At 44.2% G+C, this 19,133-nt stretch overlaps 1 protein-coding gene across 4 annotated transcripts in view; it reads left to right on the top strand.

Moving 5' to 3' along the window:
* Positions 1–19,133, top strand: part of SH3PXD2A (SH3 and PX domains 2A) — a 265,522-nt gene that overhangs the window by 112,520 nt on the left and 133,869 nt on the right. For all 4 annotated transcript variants that reach the window (XM_076338945.1, XM_076338946.1, XM_076338944.1 and 1 more), the window contains one exon: positions 8,442–8,533. In XM_076338945.1, the coding sequence (XP_076195060.1) occupies positions 8,442–8,533 (92 nt within the window). The remainder of the gene's footprint in view (positions 1–8,441; positions 8,534–19,133) is intronic.

Genomic DNA, 19,133 nt, shown 5'->3' with positions numbered 1-19,133 from the left:
CACGGCCGAGGGATATATTGTGGTGTCGGCCGCTGGCATGTTCGTTGACACCGTGGCACTGTGATTGCCGCCCTCCTCCTTGCTTCCTTTTTTCTCTCCTGGAGAAGTCTGGCTCAGTTTGCTCTGGTTCACATCATATGGGGAAGATTTGATGCTGCTGCCCAGCTCGGAGACATGGCTGGATGCTTCCCCAAAGCCAAGCTGTATCCTTAATCTGTTTATTAATAGGCACTGCTTTTATGAGCATAGACCCAGCTGTATTAGGCTAGACCCCAGTTTCTTCCAGCCCAGTGTTTCCCATCTCCAGCAGCAGCCACAGTGGTGCCCAGCAAAGAGCATGAACCCTGGGTAAGCATATAGTGAATTCTCCAGAATATTATCCCGGCTTCCAGTGATCTCTGGCTCACAAGTTACTTGTGCCTGATGTAGTGTCTTTTTATTTCATTTGCAGTTTACTGTAATTTGTATTTAATTTGCCTCAGTACTTCACAGTAGAAGATGTTTAAATCTGGATGGCATTGGAGAGCGAGGCTCATAATCACTGAAAAGCTTGAGCAGGCATTACGTCTCACGTCTGCATGAGTGCTTCAAGAGGGCTACATCCTCCATAGTGTCTTTCTGCATGGGATGTCAGGTCTTTAAGGAGAGAAGGCCCTGGCTAACTCATCTGTCCCCCTGGGGTGTATCTTGTTGGAGCATGTATGACCGTGGTTGTGCCTGAACAGTCTGGGCTGTAGGTAGGTGGGAGCTTCAGCCAGTGCCGGGAAGTAAAGCAATGCTAAGCTTTTTTTCCCATCCCCTGCATTTGACTCTAAACCCATGCCCAGACATTAATTTGTGTCCAGTGTGGGTGGTAGGCAAGCCTGTGCCCACTCTTCAAAATCAGTACAGATGTAGCTATGATGTCCTACCTATCATCCAGTATGGGCTGATTTCTTCTGCTTCCACTACAGCCTCCTCCTAATTGCAGGGAGTAAAATGAAGGTGGTGGTCGGTCACACCATTGCCTGGCACAGGATGTATCCAGTCATTCTGAAATCCCACAGCACACAGTTGGCAACCTGTGTAAATAAACAGAGGGACCTGAGAGTTGCAACTCATACCTCTCCCAACCTTTCTAAGTCTGCATATTTTATGAGATTAAGTTTTTCTTCTGAGCGTTTATGGTTCATCCAATTTGCATTTATTCAAAAAATGATTGTCCTATGTTATTGCTGTTCCAAACGTGGCCCAGGATATGGAAGTTCAGAAGACTGAAAATAATAATGATGAAAATCAGGCACTGAACTTCAAAGGTACAAAGAATTTAGGGAAACGGCTTGTAGGAGGAGAGCTTCTTGGTACAGTGAAGTCAGTGATAGTTCTGTTACTGATCTTCAGCAGGGACAGGATTTCATCTCTGGGGCTTAGCAGAGGCTTAAAATTCAGAAATGCTTTCTTGCTACCTTCACTGAAGGTCACCACTTAAAAGGTTTCTGGAAACATGACCTTCATAACCTTACTGTAATCTTTCCATCCCGATACGAAGTTAACCAGGAATGACAGAAAGCTGTGAATTGGGAACAGAAAATTAGGTGGTGAGTCTGAACCAGAGTATCCTCACTTCACCAGCCTAAACCAGACACAGGCTCTCTCTCCATTTAACTGTAACTACAGAGGGAACCTGAGTGACTCCCTTAGCTCCGATGCTAACTTCTAGAAAGCTGAAGTGAAATGCAATGAATCCCCTCTTGGTGTAAGAACGGAAAATGTTTTGTTTTGTTTTGTTTTTTCTCTAATAAAATAATATTACTCACTACTGTTTCCTACTTTGTGGCAGCTACTGGTGCATGTGCATGGCTTGAGAGTGGGATCATGCCCACCTCTTTGGAAGTATTAGCTGTTTTCTGCATTTCTTCCCCTGTCCAGTGGATGTTTTGACTCTTCAGAGAATTGTATAGAAATGTACAGCAAGAGCATTATTTTGACAAGTTCGGTCCTGCTTCTATAAAAGAAGAGTGCAAAGCTTATGTCCTATGCTAGTCCTAAGATGGGTAGGCAGACAACATGCTTAATTTTGAAAAATTTAGAGAATTATGCTGGAGCGATGTGGGTGAAGTTGATGGAGAAAATCTGACATGGGATAATAAAATGAATAAATGAGACAATAGACCTTTGTCCACTCGAATCTGTGAGGAAGCAGAGGAGGGAGGCAAGTTCAGATGCAAAGTTTGTGGTAATTTTTTTGCCAGATGAGGGTTCTCCATCCAATTCACATGCCGTGGAAAGACGAAGCACAGATGGGCTCTGGCAAATGAGCAGTGCAAATATTCGACCATTTGTTGTTTTGTTTTTGCAGACTGTCTCTGACAGAACGTGGTGATTTGCGTGGCTGAGAAGCAGGTCTGACTTCTGCTGTTTGGATGTGTTGTGGTCCCTGCGCTGGGCACAGGAGCAGTGACAGGCAAAGGCCGTCTGAGAGTTTGTAGGGATACTTGGCAGTAAGGGCAGGTCTGCAGAATGTTCTGTATCAGGGGCGTGAGCCCTCTGCACCCTACAGCATGGGCCTTCCGACCCCTCACACCTGGGTGATTCTTCATCGCATTGTACCAGCTTGGAGAAATGCCATCACAGAGGTAATTAGGCCAGTGTTTTTGCTAAGGCCGCAAGAAACTTTGAAGTTGCAGTGAAAAACAGAGGAGTGGGACACACAGGGGAAGATTTCCAGGACTTTTCTCATCTATAAACATGAAAGTGCAGGGTCTGGATGTCCTTAGTGGTAACCTGAGTGAGTTACTAAACAAACTGCGTTTTGCCAGTAAATGTGTGCTGCCCACTGGAATTGGTATCTCTGGATGATTTCCCTCTTAACTGTAGGCTTGGAATGAGTTTAGTGTGATTTAAGGTCTTCTGGGCTCATTGGGCCTGGTTTTCTTAATTTGTTTAGGAGTTTTTGCCAATGTGAAAGAAAGAGCAACTTCATAGCCTTGCCTTGCCAGGGGCATTTTATTTATTAAGCTTTTGATCTCCCAAACACACCTCTGGTGTGTGCTTGTCCAGTATGTACCGTCCTGTGTTCAAGAAGGACCTCTCAGGTCGGTGGTTCACAAAACCACCACCCTGTCCTTACGCAGCCCTCTGGGAAGACTCAGGCCAGCATTTGCAGACTTGCATCTTTGTGCATGTTGGTCCTAATTGAGGGAAGCATCTTTGTGCAGGGAAGCTCTTAAGATGTGACGTCCCACTGTCATAAACACTTACCTGAATTTGTCACATGCCTTCACGCTGTCCCGACTGGAGGAGGATTTAAGTAGAAGCTTACAGGCTTTTCTATGGTGAGGCTTAAGTACCCAAATGCACGCCACCTAAATAAAAATCAGATGAGCGAGTCACATCAATGCTAGGAAATATTGGTCATTCTTTTCTTAATGTTCACAGTGTAAGAGACCACACTTCAAAAACATAATTACCTCCCTCTTGGTCTCTCAGTCCTGCCTCTCTTTCAAGGTTTTATCCTTGAACCTGTCAAGACAGATATACAGATGTTTCTGTCTCTATCCCTTGTACAACTAAGCTAGTGCTCATTGAAGATGGAGTAATAGTTAGTCCTGGTCAAGAATGCAAGAGTTGAAGTGAAAAACTTTCAAACTTTATCTGTCATTTTTTAATCTATGTTTCAGAATCCTGATGTGTTTAGACCAGCTGCAGTAATGAGAGTTAATTATTTGCAATGCCCCTCAGCACCTGGAGTAGAGCCTCGCTTTCCATTGCTTTATGGTCCTTCCATGCCAGAGGCCCAGAACTATGTCCCAGTTACTCGCAAAACTCTGCACCTTCTTTTCCTCCTTCCGTCAGCTCTTTATTTATTCCTGCATCTCCCCACTTCTTCTCCAGTCTGACTCACCACCATATACTCTTTATCCGTGTCTCTGTCTGACAGCGTTTGCCATCCAACCTCCACACTTCAGTGCTTTGGGTTCAAGCTTGGAGTTACTTGAGGCTCTCAACAAAACAGAAATGGAAAGTGTTTTCACTTGGGTGAAACAGTTTATTTCTCTGTTCCGAGAAATGAACTATTTTAACTGCACCTTCCCCCTTGCTGGACTCATTGCCGTTCCCAAATGTCTGGCACTAATGATTAACGTTAATTAAAATGATAAACAATTGAGAACAGGATACTTAATATGAAAAGTCAGGGAGTCATAACCATGCGGTACCATCAGCTGTCTCTGTGTATTTGTGTGCAGAGCTGGGATTAACCCCACTGAACATTAGGGATCCAAGAGAGAGATATCTGAACTCCCTCAATGGGCTGTGGGGAGAGGCAGTCAATGATTCACCCCACCCAGAGCTAGACGTCCATGGTGGGGTAGACAGAGCAGGCCCTGAAGGCACTGGTCTTTCTCTAGCGATTATACAAGTTGATGGACAAGTGTGACCAGTCTCCCATTTTAGACATATGAAGTTCAGTGGGGTGAATATCATTCTGTGCATATATACACACACACCTACACACGCGCTGTGTATCTCTACATATACATGTCTGTGTGTCTGTTTTTTATAAACGTATCTGCATAAATGCACCACACAGCACTCAGTGCATCCTTACAAGTACCTGCATGGTTTTATACCCATGTGCATGTATTTTGTGAAGCCTTTGAGCTGTAATGTAGTCCCACGGAGCTGTCTGCAGTTCACGTAACCTTAAGCGATGAACTCCTGCCTGTGCCTGGTGCTCTGTTTGCTTCGAATGCTGTGCGTGGCGTGCAGCAGCCTGCCTGCAGATGAGCTGGCACTGTGTGAGTAGCCGGCCATCCCCAGTGCCGAGGGCTGCTTGCTCATGCCCTGCCTGACGTTACAGCTTTTCTAATAGCCTTTCGAATCATCTGCTCTGCAAGACTGTCTGAAACCTGTAATATGGAGAGACAGAAATCGTTACAAGCTGAAATAACACATAAAAGCGTATCTCCTAAGGAGCGTGTGAGGTCTGAGCAGTGCACATCCGCCTTTGCATGCCGAGCAAGGAAACATGCTATTACTGATAATACTCGGTGGTTGTGCAAGGCTGAATTCTGCTCGCTGGCACTTTTTATCTCTCACCTTTCCTGTGCAAATTCCTTGCCGTTTCTGGATGCTTGCTGTTTGTAGCTGTGTGCATTTACCTCTGGTTTCCACATCCCAGGAAGAATATCACTTCCATGTTCTTTCCATCCTTTCATCATCTGTTTTGCTCTTTTTCTTTACCCTTCTTTCCTTGACCCTGCAGTCTTTCCTTCAGCCTGTTGCAGCTCTGCCCTGGAACTGTCTTGCTGGAAATGCCAGAAACTTGCATTTTCCCCTTGCAGAGTGACAGCGGTGTCCCTCATCTCCTCAATGCACTTTTTGTTCGCTCGCTGGAATCGCGTTGGACTTGGCTTGCTCCTGGGTAGATGTTGTGTGTTTGCTGAAGAGACGTTTGTTTCTCAAAAAAGCATTGCTGCTCCCTGCCACTGTCCAAAATCAATAGACTGACTCTGCCTGGTTTTACACCCTTGCTTGCACTTCCTTATCTTTTCTCAGCATTTCTTACCCCTTCTTAAGGTTTTGTGCCTTAACAAAAACAAGTAAAAATTTACTGGCTGCAGACTTACACCTGAGCTCCCTGAAAAACATGCAATGGCAAGTTACTACCAGGTAGGTTTCATTTCACCTCCATGCACTGGGCTGAAAATTGCAGTACTTTGGGAGGTGATTCAGAAGCAGGAGAGTCTGCCCTGCCTCAAGGCTGCCGTGTCCATTGGATGGGAAGGTGGATGGCTGGGTGTGGAAATGGCTTCGGCTGATTTTTATCTACTGCGTGCAAAAGCCTGGAGTTACAGAGGTGCTTTTCAATTACCCCACTTTGGCCCGACAGGACCACAGCAGTCCTGGAGATTTCCAGGCAGGGGACCACTGATTCAGGGGGTCAGATTTCCTAAAGCTTCTAAAGGTGTAGAAACACAAATCTCCATGGCAGCTTGGTAGGATTTGTGCTCCTCCATCACTGAAAACCTACTCTGTGCTCCAGCTCAATATTGACATCTGTAGCCTGGTTTTTGGGAAGGGTGAACACCTGCGACCTGTAGGGAAGCGGTGACTCTTTGAGAAGGCGTCTGATGTCCAGGACCCCCTGTGATAGGTATAACTTGGGTATTTGTGTTTCCCTAGTAATGATACATATCATTTGCAGTGCTTGCTCTTGCCCCATTGACTGCACAAGATCAAGCCCTTTGAGATTTCAAAACACACTGTAGATATTAAATATCTGAGCCTCCTAACGTTTCTGCGGATTAGGTAAGTGTTATTGCTCAGCATTGTAAGTGGATAACTGAAGATATATCCCTGCTGAATTTGACGGAAAGATGTTAAGTAACCTGCCTGAACCGAGAAGGGCGCTAGTAATAGAACCATCACTAAATCTCAGCCCCATCCACTGTTGGTTAGACAGCATTGCTTCTCTATGTAAGTCTGTCTCCTGCTTGAGATGCAGATGAATAAAACATGCTTTAACATTGTCTATGTCCTCATTAGCCTGTGCTGGTGAGGCATTTCTCTTTCAACGTGCTGTGATTGTTACTATTCCCGGGCAGTTCCTGACTTCCCAGTGTTAGTCCTGATTTGCCAGCTGGATGCATGTGTTTATGCACACTAGGAATAAGGGCAGAAAGCTTACACCTTTGTTACGCTTTTAGGCAAGGTTGAGTGGATAGCAGTGGGGACCAGGGCATCCTTCATTCAAATTAAAGCACTTGAGTTTTCCACCTGTTATGTTTCATCCTGTGTTAGTGCAGCAACCAGTAGTGCTCTGTACGCATGCCCCAGCACTTGGACCTGCCAGGCTGTTGCCCGGCTTCTGCATCTGATGCTGCTTCCTTATTGCGAGGTATCTTCTTCTGCTCTGTAGTGCGGTTGCACGTGACCAAAGGTCAGAGCCTCATTCTTCACAGGCCTGTTGATATCAAATGGTTTTTCCTTGGTTTTTTATAACAACCCTCCACCAGGGAAAGGAGAGCTGTAGGCGTGGAAGCACTTGGCTTTGAATTTCATGCCACCTCAAAACAAGACCCCATAATCTAATACTGGAGACCTGCAGTTTCAGAGCAGGATTTTTTCATTTTTCAGCTCTTTTCCTTCACATCCCCAAGCAGGAGTGGTCTTGGAAACAAATCTGGCCAATTCTAAAGCCTGGTTAAAAACAGCCGTGAGGGTAACCAACTGCCCTCTCCTGCCTTTGTGCTTTGGCTGGGCCTTCTGGTGTGTCTGACCAAGATCAATCAGATGTCTCATGGGTTAGTATAACCAGTTCGCCCTAATGCACCTTCATTTAGCTCTGGTGCAGTTTTTCATCCGTCTTTCAAGATTGTTTGTCCTACTTTCAACTAGCAGAAGAGCCAGACAATCTCATTTTGTCAAACAGGTTTCCACGATCTCTAAGAAGCTTGGTCTATATTTAACCTGTGGCCTATTTTCAACGTAACTTAGCACAGGAGGGGGTGAACTCCAGCCTCTTTTCTTCTCCTGCTGGTCATTTCTGGAGGCAATCTCAGAGTCATGTCACTTAGAGCTGCTGTCCCATCTCTGTGGGCTGGGGACAGCTCTTTGGCCTCTTTTGGAACCATCAGGCTCTAGATTCTGAACAGCAAATTCATAGCAGGTTTCTGCCTTGTGTGCTTGTCTCATTAGTTTGAAGTCTCGCTTTCCAGTACACTTCAACATAATGTGGTTGCTACCCAAATTGTACTTAACTACTGCTGAATGCGACAAGTGCTGTGTACCTGTGCCTTGCCGAGTGCATGGGCATTGTTAGCCAGGATGTACTGCGAAGCCTTCTTCATGTGGAAGTAGCCTCTCTGCCTTTTTTTTTTTCCAGACACTTAATCAAACTTCCTTTCCTGTTAATTTAGGAGCAAATTGTTGTTTGTTTTTGTTGGTTGGTTTTTTTTTTTCAGCAAACTGCTTTTTCTGTTGACAGTGCTTAATGGGAAGCTTTACGGAGCAGATTAATCTGTTGTATTAGTGGGTGTTGAGTCTGTAGATTTTCACTGCTTGAATTTGTGTGCATTGACATAAAGCCTGTAAGCCCTAACCACATTGTTTGAGGTGCTGTGCAAACACATGTCACGGAGACTGTCCCAGCCACAGAGCACTTATCTACTCAAGTGTTATGGTTTTGCACATGTGGACCAAATTCTGCTCTTGTACACATGGCAAAAAAATTACATTGGCTGACTCTAAGGTCAATTCATTGCATCCTACTTGATATTTGCAGTCAAGACATGCTATTTCCTTTCTTCTCAGGTAAGTAGCCAGGTGTGATGCTTTCCCTTTGTATTCCCTTCCCCCTGCCAGAACTGTTTTGCCTCCTCTTGCTTGTTTAGATGTTTGAGGCCATGGTTTGAACTTGACTTTTCTAAGTGCTTCTCCCTCCCTGTTTTGCTTTGCAGGCGCTGGTTCGGCTTCCTCCTCACATTTCACAGTGCGATGAAGTCTTCAGGTTCTTCGAGGCTCGCCCAGAAGACCTTAATCCTCCAAAAGAGTAAGTGCTGTGATAGATTTCCAGTGCTGCTGAGGTCATTTTGATTAGCTGGAAGGAAAAGGTCATTTGGTTTTATTACTGCTGTAGGTGTGGGAACAGATTTTGTGGCTTTCAAGCACTACCTAGAAAATGCCCAGCAATTACGTACAACCAGGTCGGGTGTGTGGAGCACAGGGGAGTCAAGCAACCCTCAGACACAATTTTCAGCCATCCTCCACCCATCTTTGCATTGTTTCTTGCTGATGGTTCTAATGAAGGAACCTCCCCTGACTTGTAGGTTTTACCTGATAATTATCACCAAGGAGTCATTTAGTTCCCAAAAGCATTGGCTCAGCAGCAGGGGGGAAATCCTGCCAGTAAGCACTTGGTTCATAATTACCAGCTGCTTCTTTAAATGTACTCCTGCCCAGAGATACTTAGTTATCTGAAGGGAGCAAGATTATGGTCCAGATCCAAAATTGTCTCTGGAGAGTCTATTCTTTCTAAGCAGGAAGCCAAGAAAAGGCTGGGAAAAGAGTTCCCATTGAACACGAAACAGAATCGTAGCCTTTACCTTGGAACATACAGGCTGATTCATGCTGATGCAGTCAGGGTTCAGAGGACTAATTTATCCAGGGAAAGCGTTGGCAGGAGGGTACAAGCAACTTTGCTGCCTTGCCTGATATTTCCTTTTCTCCTTCATACTGAACAGGATATATTTTATTGTGCTCCACAATAAGATTTTGACTTGCTCCCATTGTGTTTTGTGCTGCTTTGTTGCACGATTTGAAACTTGATTGCAGACTGCGTTACCGTAATTTGCTTTCTCCAGTGTTTGCACAGCCCATTGGGTAAGGGGAAAGGGATGTAAAGCTTCTGGGTTTTGGGCGCTTCAGTGCACGCAAACCTGTAGTTAGCGGAAAGATTTGTATTGACTTCAGCTGTCTGTTCCCATGCTGGTATAGAGGAGAGGACCTTTGCAGTTTGATTTCCCAAACTTTGTCTCTTGCATCTACACGGTTTTATACAAGGGGAGGTATTAGCATTTGTACTAAAGAAAACACTGGTAGCATAGCTGAGAGTGAAGTCTTTGTTTTTTGAATGAGAAAAAGAGCAGTTTTTAAATCAAAGAGCTGCTTTTTTTTTTTCTAGCCAGCCTTGTTTTAGAAAAATGGGGTGAATAAATACAGTTGCATGTTCATTGTTAAACACATATTGCAAACTTAGAAACCATTGCAGCAGGATATGCCTACACTCTGAGAACTGCTGACCATCACAGTTTCCATTTAGGGTCTGTAAGAAGGTTTGCAAAGGTTGCTTGATCCCACAACACCCCTCTGATGCAAGGAGACATCCCCATGTGCCAGGCAGAAACAGACACCCAGAGGAGGAGTGAGGTGCCCAGGGTTATGGGAGAGTTCACCTGGAGGATCTCAAATGGACCTCGGGAGTCTGCTTTAAATGCTGTTTAACACTCCTGTCTGCTTTCTTTATTGATACGGACCCTACAGCATTAGGCCTGAGTAAAACAGAGTCAGGATTGGACCTCCGCAAGGCAGGGAATGGGGACCAAGGCCCACCCCCCGGCTGGCACTAGCCATTATGGCTTTCTTTCTCTTTTCCCTCCTACAAGCTGTTGAGGGCCTTTTGCTGAGCTACCTGTTCAACAGCCTTGCAGCAATTTTCAAGTTATCCATTCACTCCCCCCTGGAAAAACAGAAAAGACTAAATTTTCTCAGCCCAAGCCTTGCGTCTTACTCCAACCTAGTAATAAGTGTGATTTATTTCCCTGGAAAATGTAGAGCAATAACCTGATTAAATCTCACTTCACTAATGTCTACAAGACATTAATCTAGCTGGGTTTAAACAAATCCTACCTCATCTTCTGTAAGCAAACAGATCTTAGGGAAGGTGTCTAAGGTTTCTGCTGGGAGTGCTTCACAAAAGATGTATTGTTGAAACTGAAGATTAGTTCAATCTACAAAAAGATGATGTAAAAGCCAATGGAAACATCTTAGTGTTTTTCTTCCGTGAACTGAGGGGGAAGGGAGGAGATCTGGGGCTCACTGGACCACTGTGTAGGGTCCGGGGGAAGGACACCTCCAGGGCGATTCTCAGCCTCCACAGTCACTGCAGAAAGGAGCACGATCAGCCAGAGAAAACCCCTATTTATTCCCTCATTTTGCTACTCTGCCAAGCCCTTCCAGAAAAAGTGAGCCAGTGGTACCCAAGGCCTATGGATTCAGTCTTCCCTGGACCTCATGGTCCATCATTCATCTCACTGGGGATGGTAGGGGTGTAGCCTGGGGGCAGCATCTAGACTACCCTAATTATTTTATCTATTTCTTCAGCTGTTTCTTTTAGCACTCAGTGCAGAGGTGGTTTGTATATTGATGTATCAGCATAGACATGGCATTCAACTGGCTGGGCTAAAGGAGAACAAATATTGCCAAGCGAGGGACTCAGCCACCAAGGGATGGCTTCAAGGGAAGAGGCACAAAAAAGTCTGGCTTACCTCACAGCCGGGATGTGCGGAGAGGTATCCATGCCCTTAATTGCTGAGCCATGACTCGCAATGATTACTGCACATGCAGTAATTTATGTATTACTGCAGTAATTCAGCTGCGAAGCTGTGCCCTTCGCTTCTGTTCCTGTTGTCCTAAAAGAAACCAACATTTCCCTATAGTCCCTTAGGCACTTTTACAAATGTGTTCCCGGCTTCTTCCTTGTAACTCTTCATCGGCCCTGCCCTTGCCTCCTCCCTGCTTCTGTGTACTGTCCTCTCCGGGTTATGCCGTGTTTGGCTTGCAGGCTGCTCCCTACAGAGTCATTTCCTACTGCTGCTGTGCTCCAATTGCCTGCAGCGCTGAGCAGCATGCAATCCAGCTATAACAAAAGCTGGGCTTTCCCAACACTGTTATAATCCAGCCAATTTGTTTGGTTGGATTCGCAGCTTAGGTTTTCTGTTTCCTGTTTTGGTGATGGTCCAGGCTTTCGAGTCCTGTGACAATAGGCAGAAGGTATTCCTTTCAGCTCCATTAAACCTCTTCCAGGTACAGCAGCTTACAGGCAGATAGCTGGAGACACATCTCAAGAAATCACAGCGTTTGAACCGGCTGACAGTCTCCTCTGGGTCTGCTCCTGCCAGTGGAGCTAGCTCCAGGTCAGATAGCTCCCAACAGCAGGTTTCCTTCACGCTGCATGGGAGAGACCATAGGAGGACACTAAATCCCTCTGTGGGATAGTCTGGGAGCTCTCTCGGACCATTTCACATGGTGAAAGCACTGTCTTTGCAAGGGAGCCGGCACGCGTTGGGAGCACTGATGTGCAAGGCAGGGATTGGAGCTCCAGTGCCAGTGTTCCCAGGGCAGCCACTTCTGCTGCTCTCGCTCCGCTCTGCTGATTAGCTGCAGAAAAAGCAAGATTCAAACGATCAACTCTGGTACAGGAGGAGCAGTTTTCAACTGCTTAGGTTTGTAATATGTGGAATTTTAGTGTTTGAGCAAATGCATATGTATATAGGCAAATGGCTGGGCTTGTGTCTTTTACCATGCCCATGTAAGGACCAGATCCTGCATTGCTATGGGAAAAGATACTGTAAGGTAAGAATTATTCCATTATTCTAAGTTAAAGCACTATGTCACTGAAAGCCATTCATTTACTGGATACTTCTGTTAATAATTATAATTACTGATAACTAAGCCAGAGGTGGATTGATTTCAGACTTCTACTGGGGATTTAAATTCAAGGCTGAGGTCAGGCCAGGGCTCATAGTCAACAAACAAAATCTCAGAAACCATTTTTTTAATGATTCTTTTTTACTAGAAATAACAGAAATACCCAAAGAGTAGGATTAATCAATTAGACATTTCATATGGTCCACTGCTTTTAGGGCTTTTTTGCAGTTAGGTTCAAAGTATCACAGCCAGACCACTCATGTGAGTTCGCTTTTTCTTTCTGGGTCTGGATCCAGTCTAAAAAGCAGACCAAGAGCCCAGGATTCAGTTCTCCAGTACTCCCCCTGAAATGCATGCAGGCTCAAACGAGATTTCTGTTTAAACCACCACTAATAATATTAACAACTGAATTTAAAGCAGTGTTCAGTATCTGAGAATATTTTTCCTGTAAGCATCATAAAGCGATTTTCAAACAATAAGCAAATCCAGGAAAACTAGGGAACTTATTAGGTATACAACATAATATTATAAGGGTTGATGCAGCAAATGGGCTTAATGCTGAAGGTGCCTTTACTGAAGAACGAAATGCTTTATTGTGGTCTGTAGCCATGAGCTTTACTGATCGTATCTCTGTCACGTAAATACTGGTGTAACACTCGGATACTCGGATGCCAGGCAGCCACTGTAAAATGGAAGCTGGATTCTCCCCTTATTCTTCACGTATTACAAACTTCTGATAAGGAAACTGGAAAGAAGTTGCCAGGGTAATGCAGCGACCATGTTAAGGAAGCGTGCTTTAGCTTATGAGTCTACCACTGCTAAAGCACAGTTCCCTAATATGCTTTTTTCTATCCATAAGCATGACTATGTTTACATACGACTATTTCTGTTTCCCAAATGTACTCTGATCTGCCCTGTAATAACAATTCAATTACCTATTGGTAGAGGAGGAAAATATTTCATCTGTAAAATATCTATATTTTTTCTGATTTGTTTGATATTATGCAAATATTTTCTCTTCTATTTCATCCCTTATATTTCTTCCCTTATATTTCTTTTATATTTCATCCCTTTAGAATTGTGTTTCCCAACACATTTGATAGTTGAGTCTCTGAGCAGATGTGCTATGAGGAAAGCGGTCATTCTTTTTTGTGGTTGCTCCTTCTTACAGGACTTACAGTACAGATAATTTTCACATCGTTTAGGAATGTGGTCGGCACCATTTTATGACAATCGGTGTCACAGTCTGCACTTGGCAGTGGTGTTGTGACTGCTCAATGCACGCATTTTATTAGGGAAATTCATTTCACTTGAGAGATGCAGAATGGAAATTAATTTCCCTAGGAAATGCAAAATCAGAAAAAGATTGAAGTTTTATTTTTATGTGATTTAGCAGCTGGGAAGTAAATTGTAAAACACAGAGCAGGAAAACTCTGAATGAAGATGGCGGCAGGATGAGGCAGTTAAGACCCACTGTTCTGAAGGGAAGAAAAAGTTAATATTTTCAAAGAATGACTTAATCATCTTCACTGAGATTTAGGTAGCTAAGGATGCAATAACCTGTTAGGGCTGAGTTTGCCAAGAGCCTTGCTTGGCTACTCCTAATTAGTAATCCAGCTCTCACTGATTTCAGTGGGAATTAGGTACCACGGTTCTTTGAGCACCTGTGTTTAGTTTTTCAAACATGCCTGTTTTAGGGCTGTATTTACTAGAAATATTTGGCCTCAGCACCTAAATTTGTCGTGAAAATGGTTTTTCAGCTTCTAAATCATAGAAGTGCTTTACAGTATCCTGCTCATAGTGTGGGACTGTCATAAATCTGTGGCTGAGAGGTCAGGCAGCCTTGTGCCCCAGAAATAGAGCAGTGAAGTGTGGCTGATTCCCAGTTGTGCCCCCTCTGACCTGGAGAGCGGGAGCTCAGTCGCTGGGACCCGGCCGTTGTCAGATGGGGCTCTAGATACCCCGAGAGTGTATGCTGCCTTTCATCAATGCGTATTATCATGATCTTTGGGAAGGTCTCGCTTGGAGATTGTTATCTTAAATAAACTAAGCCAATGCAGGGATGGAGGAGTCTCTAGGAATGGAAAAAAAGGAAATAACAGATGCATTACTCGTCCTCCTCTTTAGTTTCACATGGGACTTTCCCTTTTGTTTGCAACGTATAAACGATTTGGGCTGGAATATCAAATGGAGGATATTGAAATTTGCTACTGGCTGCAGCATCGGTGATACCAGCAAATAACTCAGGCTTCCTGAGGGAAGATTTGAATTTTTTTGCTACTCATCCAGAAAATGAAAAAAGAAATTATATGTAGATAAATATCAAACAATAGACCTGGGGGAAAACAGAAAGCATGTTAAATGAAATAGGTTCAGCAACCACAAAAAAAAAATGTAGAAGAATGGCAATTGGAACAGCATACGTTACTGCTGTTACCTTACAGCAAGAGCTTTTATTCCTTGCTTTGAATATCACATTTGGGTTTGCTCGTGCTTTGTAGGTCTGACTCTGAAAAGACACAGGGCTGAGAGGAGCAAAGATAGTTTAATGTGCTGACACTTGGCACTGGCAGCCAAGTGTACAGAAATAGCTTTTCCCTGGATTGGTTATGAGCATGCTGCAGAGTTTAAAAGCGACATGCTGTCACAGGCACAGGATGGATTAAGAATAACCAGACTTACCCGAAATCCATCAGAATGTGACCGAGATCAGAGCCTTGCCAACATGCTGCTGCTTCAGCAGTGGCACCGGACACTGCCTCTCTGGGGCCAAACACAACGGTAGTGTCAGTGCTAGTAAAAGTTTACTTTTATGAGCACAGATTCAAGACAATTTTTTCTTCTTTCTCTGTAGAAGAGTTGGAACTGAAGAGGTGTTTTGAAATGCGGAGATACTGCCTTTAGAAAAACTAAATGCCAGGCCTGTTGGCTTGAGGGCCTTTTTCCTGTCCAGTAATTTTTGTTCATATCCTAAAGGAACAATCACTGCTGATAATTTGCCAATGCCTATTTTGTAGATCAGAAAGTAGTACTTTGCTTAATGTTTAACTTAACCCATAAAATCCTTTCCTTCCGGAGAAGAGGAGTTTAGTGGTTTATGCAGGGAATTGGGAAAACTGCTTCTTACTGTCTCATTGATTTATTTTGTGATGTTGGAAAGGCCTCTCACATCTCCTGGCTGTATCTGCAATATGATTGCAGATGTACGGTTTCAGAGATTTGCTAAGAGGATTTGATTCTGGTAAAGAAACCCTGTTCCTTCCATAACATAATTCTAGAAATGACCAGTTAGAAAAATAATTTGTTTTTAAAATCCTCAGTCAATGTTGGAAGAAACATTACTTCCAAAATCTGTCAGGAAAGCCTGTTCTGCTGGTGCTTCTATATGCAAAACAGTTAGGGAGCCAAAAGAACAAATTTATTCATCTGGCAGCGGGGGAAACCTGGGCTAATGAGGCAGGATTGGAGCAGAACCAAAATAACTGGATTCAGAGGTTATCAAGCTTGTTGTGAAGGATTTGGGGCACCCGTTATCCTTGAGCCCTCACTTCTAGAAACGTTTGGCTCAGTGCCACAGGATCTTCTAAAAGTCTCTGTTTAAAGACTGGTGATGCTTGGTTTGATGCCCCAGAACAGGGGCAGCCCATAGGGTTGAATCGCCCATGCTGATAAACACAAAAGAGATCTTTGGGTCCACACAGAAGAGAAGCATCCGGTCCTGCTGTGCTTTGTGGATAAGCCTGGAACTAAGGAGAGGAAGAGGGATGGGGACTTCCTCTTCTTATCTGGATTCCTTGTTCTGGTGAGCCCCTGCTAGCAGGTTAATTGCACACATTGAGGTATCTGTCACTGTTGACTCATGACCTGCCAGGCAGGAGGAGATGGGGTGGAGTTTTCTTTTCACTAACATGACAGAATTGAATATAGCCTGTCTTGTCCTCTGTGTGTCACGTCTCTGAAAAACAAGAATAGGCAGCTTATGTTACAAATACGATTTTATCATGGAGAAGAATCCAGCTTGTCATTGCTACGTCTATATTTAATATGGTCTCACTATTGTTTAATGAAGATCTTTTTCCACTCTGAAGAGGAGAGCACTAGGGACAGACGCTTAATGGGGTGTTTGCTGCCAGGGTGATAAATTATCCCTCAGTGGCGCCTGGGGTCAGATGGGACTTTTCAGTGCTCTGCACTTCCTATTGTTGATCACTATGTAATTTTGACATTGCTTATCTGGAGAGTCCCTTTATTTTTAATACTGTTGAGGATCAGTAGCCTCGCTGGTTATAAAAAGAGTGTTTTTCTCATGTACATGTGCCAAGTGCAACCCTATATGCAATTCTGAACTGGCTGGGGGCAATGTAAGACATCCCATTATGTTTGATAGGGTTTTATCAGGCTGTACTATATGTTACAAGGGAAGGCATTGCTTAAAATGTGTTTTAATGCTGTTGACTACAGTCCAGGCGGAGCTGACATCTCACATTTATTCAAGGTGGAGCATTTCTGTCTAAACACTGGGAAGTAGAGGTGATGTTCCTCGGTAAACAGGACTTTGAACTCTGAGAGTGTCTGGTACTGCCCTTAGCATCCAGCAGTTGCGACTGAAGAGAGAGGAGGAAGCGTTAGCAATCAAAAGAGTCCTGAACAACAGGTAAAGCAAGTCAGGTCTCTGTAGAGCCACCGCCTCCTGCTTTGAGTTAGGAGGAGAGCTGGGCTTTCTTTCTGGCTTGGCTGTATCATAACAGCGCATTAGACAATTATTGTTTGGTGCACCTGGCTTCACCTGTTCACCCCATGCCACCAAAGGATTTGCGCTGGAAATCCATTTCATTACACGCACAGGGCTTGTTGTTTCTTGGCCACAGAGTTTTGCATTCAGCTCCCAGTGCTGTTGCTGTTTAAAACCTTGCTTGTAGCAAGCCTGGAAAGAAAAAACATTTGTGGCAGTAGGGAACTGTCCCCTGGAGTGCTGCACGTGTCCGAGATGATCTGTTTTTCTCTGTCCTTCTGCCTCTTGAGGAATGGGGTGCCTTCTTTAGGACTTAGGATGTATAAAAAATACCAGACCTGAAGTGGCTCTGGCTGTAGGAGACACTGTGATCTATTGGTAGATTCATTTCCAGCCTTTCCATCTTCTTGACTGGTCTGCAGCTGACCGTCTTTCATGCGTGCTGTTCCCAGAAACACAAGCAGAGGATCAAATAACAACATGTTTTGACTCCAAACTCTGGAGTGACTTATCATGTTATCAAAGCTTTTGATTTAATTGAAATTTCACAGATAACCCTAGACCTGCTTTTAAGTGCAGACTCAAGTGCCAGTGGGAATTCAATTAAACCCACCCCCCCCACCCCCCCCTTTTAATGCTTGCATTTTGTTTGTGAGGTTTATGGAAGGGATTTGCTACTGCTTATCTCTAGCTAGAGCTGTGTGTCTGGGTTCAAAGATACCCTTTGTCTTTGGGCCACTTTCTTTTTCCAGTTATGCCAGAGTTTGATTCAAACGACCCTGCTGACAGTAATGGACTGTTCAAGATTTACGCTGATGTAAGGATTGCAGAATTTGTTGTGTTAAAAGTAGAATTCTTTCCTTGTTTCCATTCACATCTCTTAAAACAATTGGCCTAAGCTCAGGAAAGATGTTCGTTTAAACAGACCTTGGATATATTCTGAATAGAGGATTGACTGTGGCTTTGCAATACTTCAGTCTAATCTAATAAATGCTGGTTATTTGCTGGATTCTTGCAAGCTATATTTGCTTCCCAGCTCCAAGGAGTTTTAATAGTCACTCCAGTAATGCTGACTGCAGTGCATTGTGGTGAACCTCAGAACATTGTATAGGTCTGATTACATTTGCTTTCAATTACAGTCTTGTGGGTTTGAAAAATCAGAGCAGTTCAGGCTCATTTGGGAACCACCGCAAAAAATCTCTAGTAACCTGAGATACCTAGTTCTTGAAAATATAAAAGAAGAAGAAAATGTTGAATGTTGGGGGCCAAAAAATGTCTGTTTTGCTTTATAAGAAGAGACCCATTGCAACAACTGTGGGGTTAGGACGGCAGGGGCACCATATCTAACAGATAAACCTTTTCCTTTCCCATCCAAGCATGCTGGGAATGAAGTGTGAATGACTCACACCAGAGACAGCGTTCATCAGAGACTTGAAGCTGTCCTGGTTCACTAGTGAATTAGCAATGTTGCCTCCTTTGGTGCTCCCCGTTGGATAGGTTGCTGATCTCAGTCCTTTTTCTAATGATTAGAACCTCACCAACGTTGTCCTCTCCTGCTAGGGAAGCTGTAGAGTTCTTGAGTATGTTAAGATTAAATTAATCTTATTTCCATCAAAATGCAGTATTTTGTGGAGGTGTGGATTATCCTCTAAATCTGGCTAAAAGAGGAGCTTTCTTTTCATGAAAACGTTTTACCAAAAATGAACCTCTCAGTTCCTGTTGAAACGTGGTCCCAAAACCCAGACTTTGTACAGTGTTCATCACCCCTACTGAGCAGCAGGATGGCTGTAGAGTGAACAGACATGTACAGAGACATCTGGCAGACGGCTTTGCAGGTGACCCCTTCTGCAATGGCGTTCAGGTCTCTGGGTGCTGCGTGGCTGGGACTTGATCTGCCGTTTGCGGTGCTGCGGTGTGTCTGGTCCTGCCTACTTAATGCCTCACTCTTTCAGCGGGCAGCTCTGGGAGAGCATCGGTCACGTGGCCGATCCCTTTCTCCCCTGCCAGCATCTGGCGAGCAAAGAAAGGGCTCATGAACACATTAAAGAGCAAGCCCTGGTGCAACACTTGTTTGGGGCATTACAAATATTTGCTAAATAAAAGAGGAGCAGGGAGGGTTTCACTGTGAAAAAGCCCGGCCACAGCACTGTGACACCAGCAATGGCGCAGTGAATTTTCACCCCAGGTGAGGAGAATGATTTCAGCTATTCTG

The sequence above is a fragment of the Aptenodytes patagonicus genome, chromosome 5 (assembly GCF_965638725.1).
Source record: "Aptenodytes patagonicus chromosome 5, bAptPat1.pri.cur, whole genome shotgun sequence".
Taxonomy (NCBI): Eukaryota; Metazoa; Chordata; class Aves; order Sphenisciformes; family Spheniscidae; genus Aptenodytes; species Aptenodytes patagonicus.
This window is presented reverse-complemented; position numbering and strand designations above follow the sequence as displayed.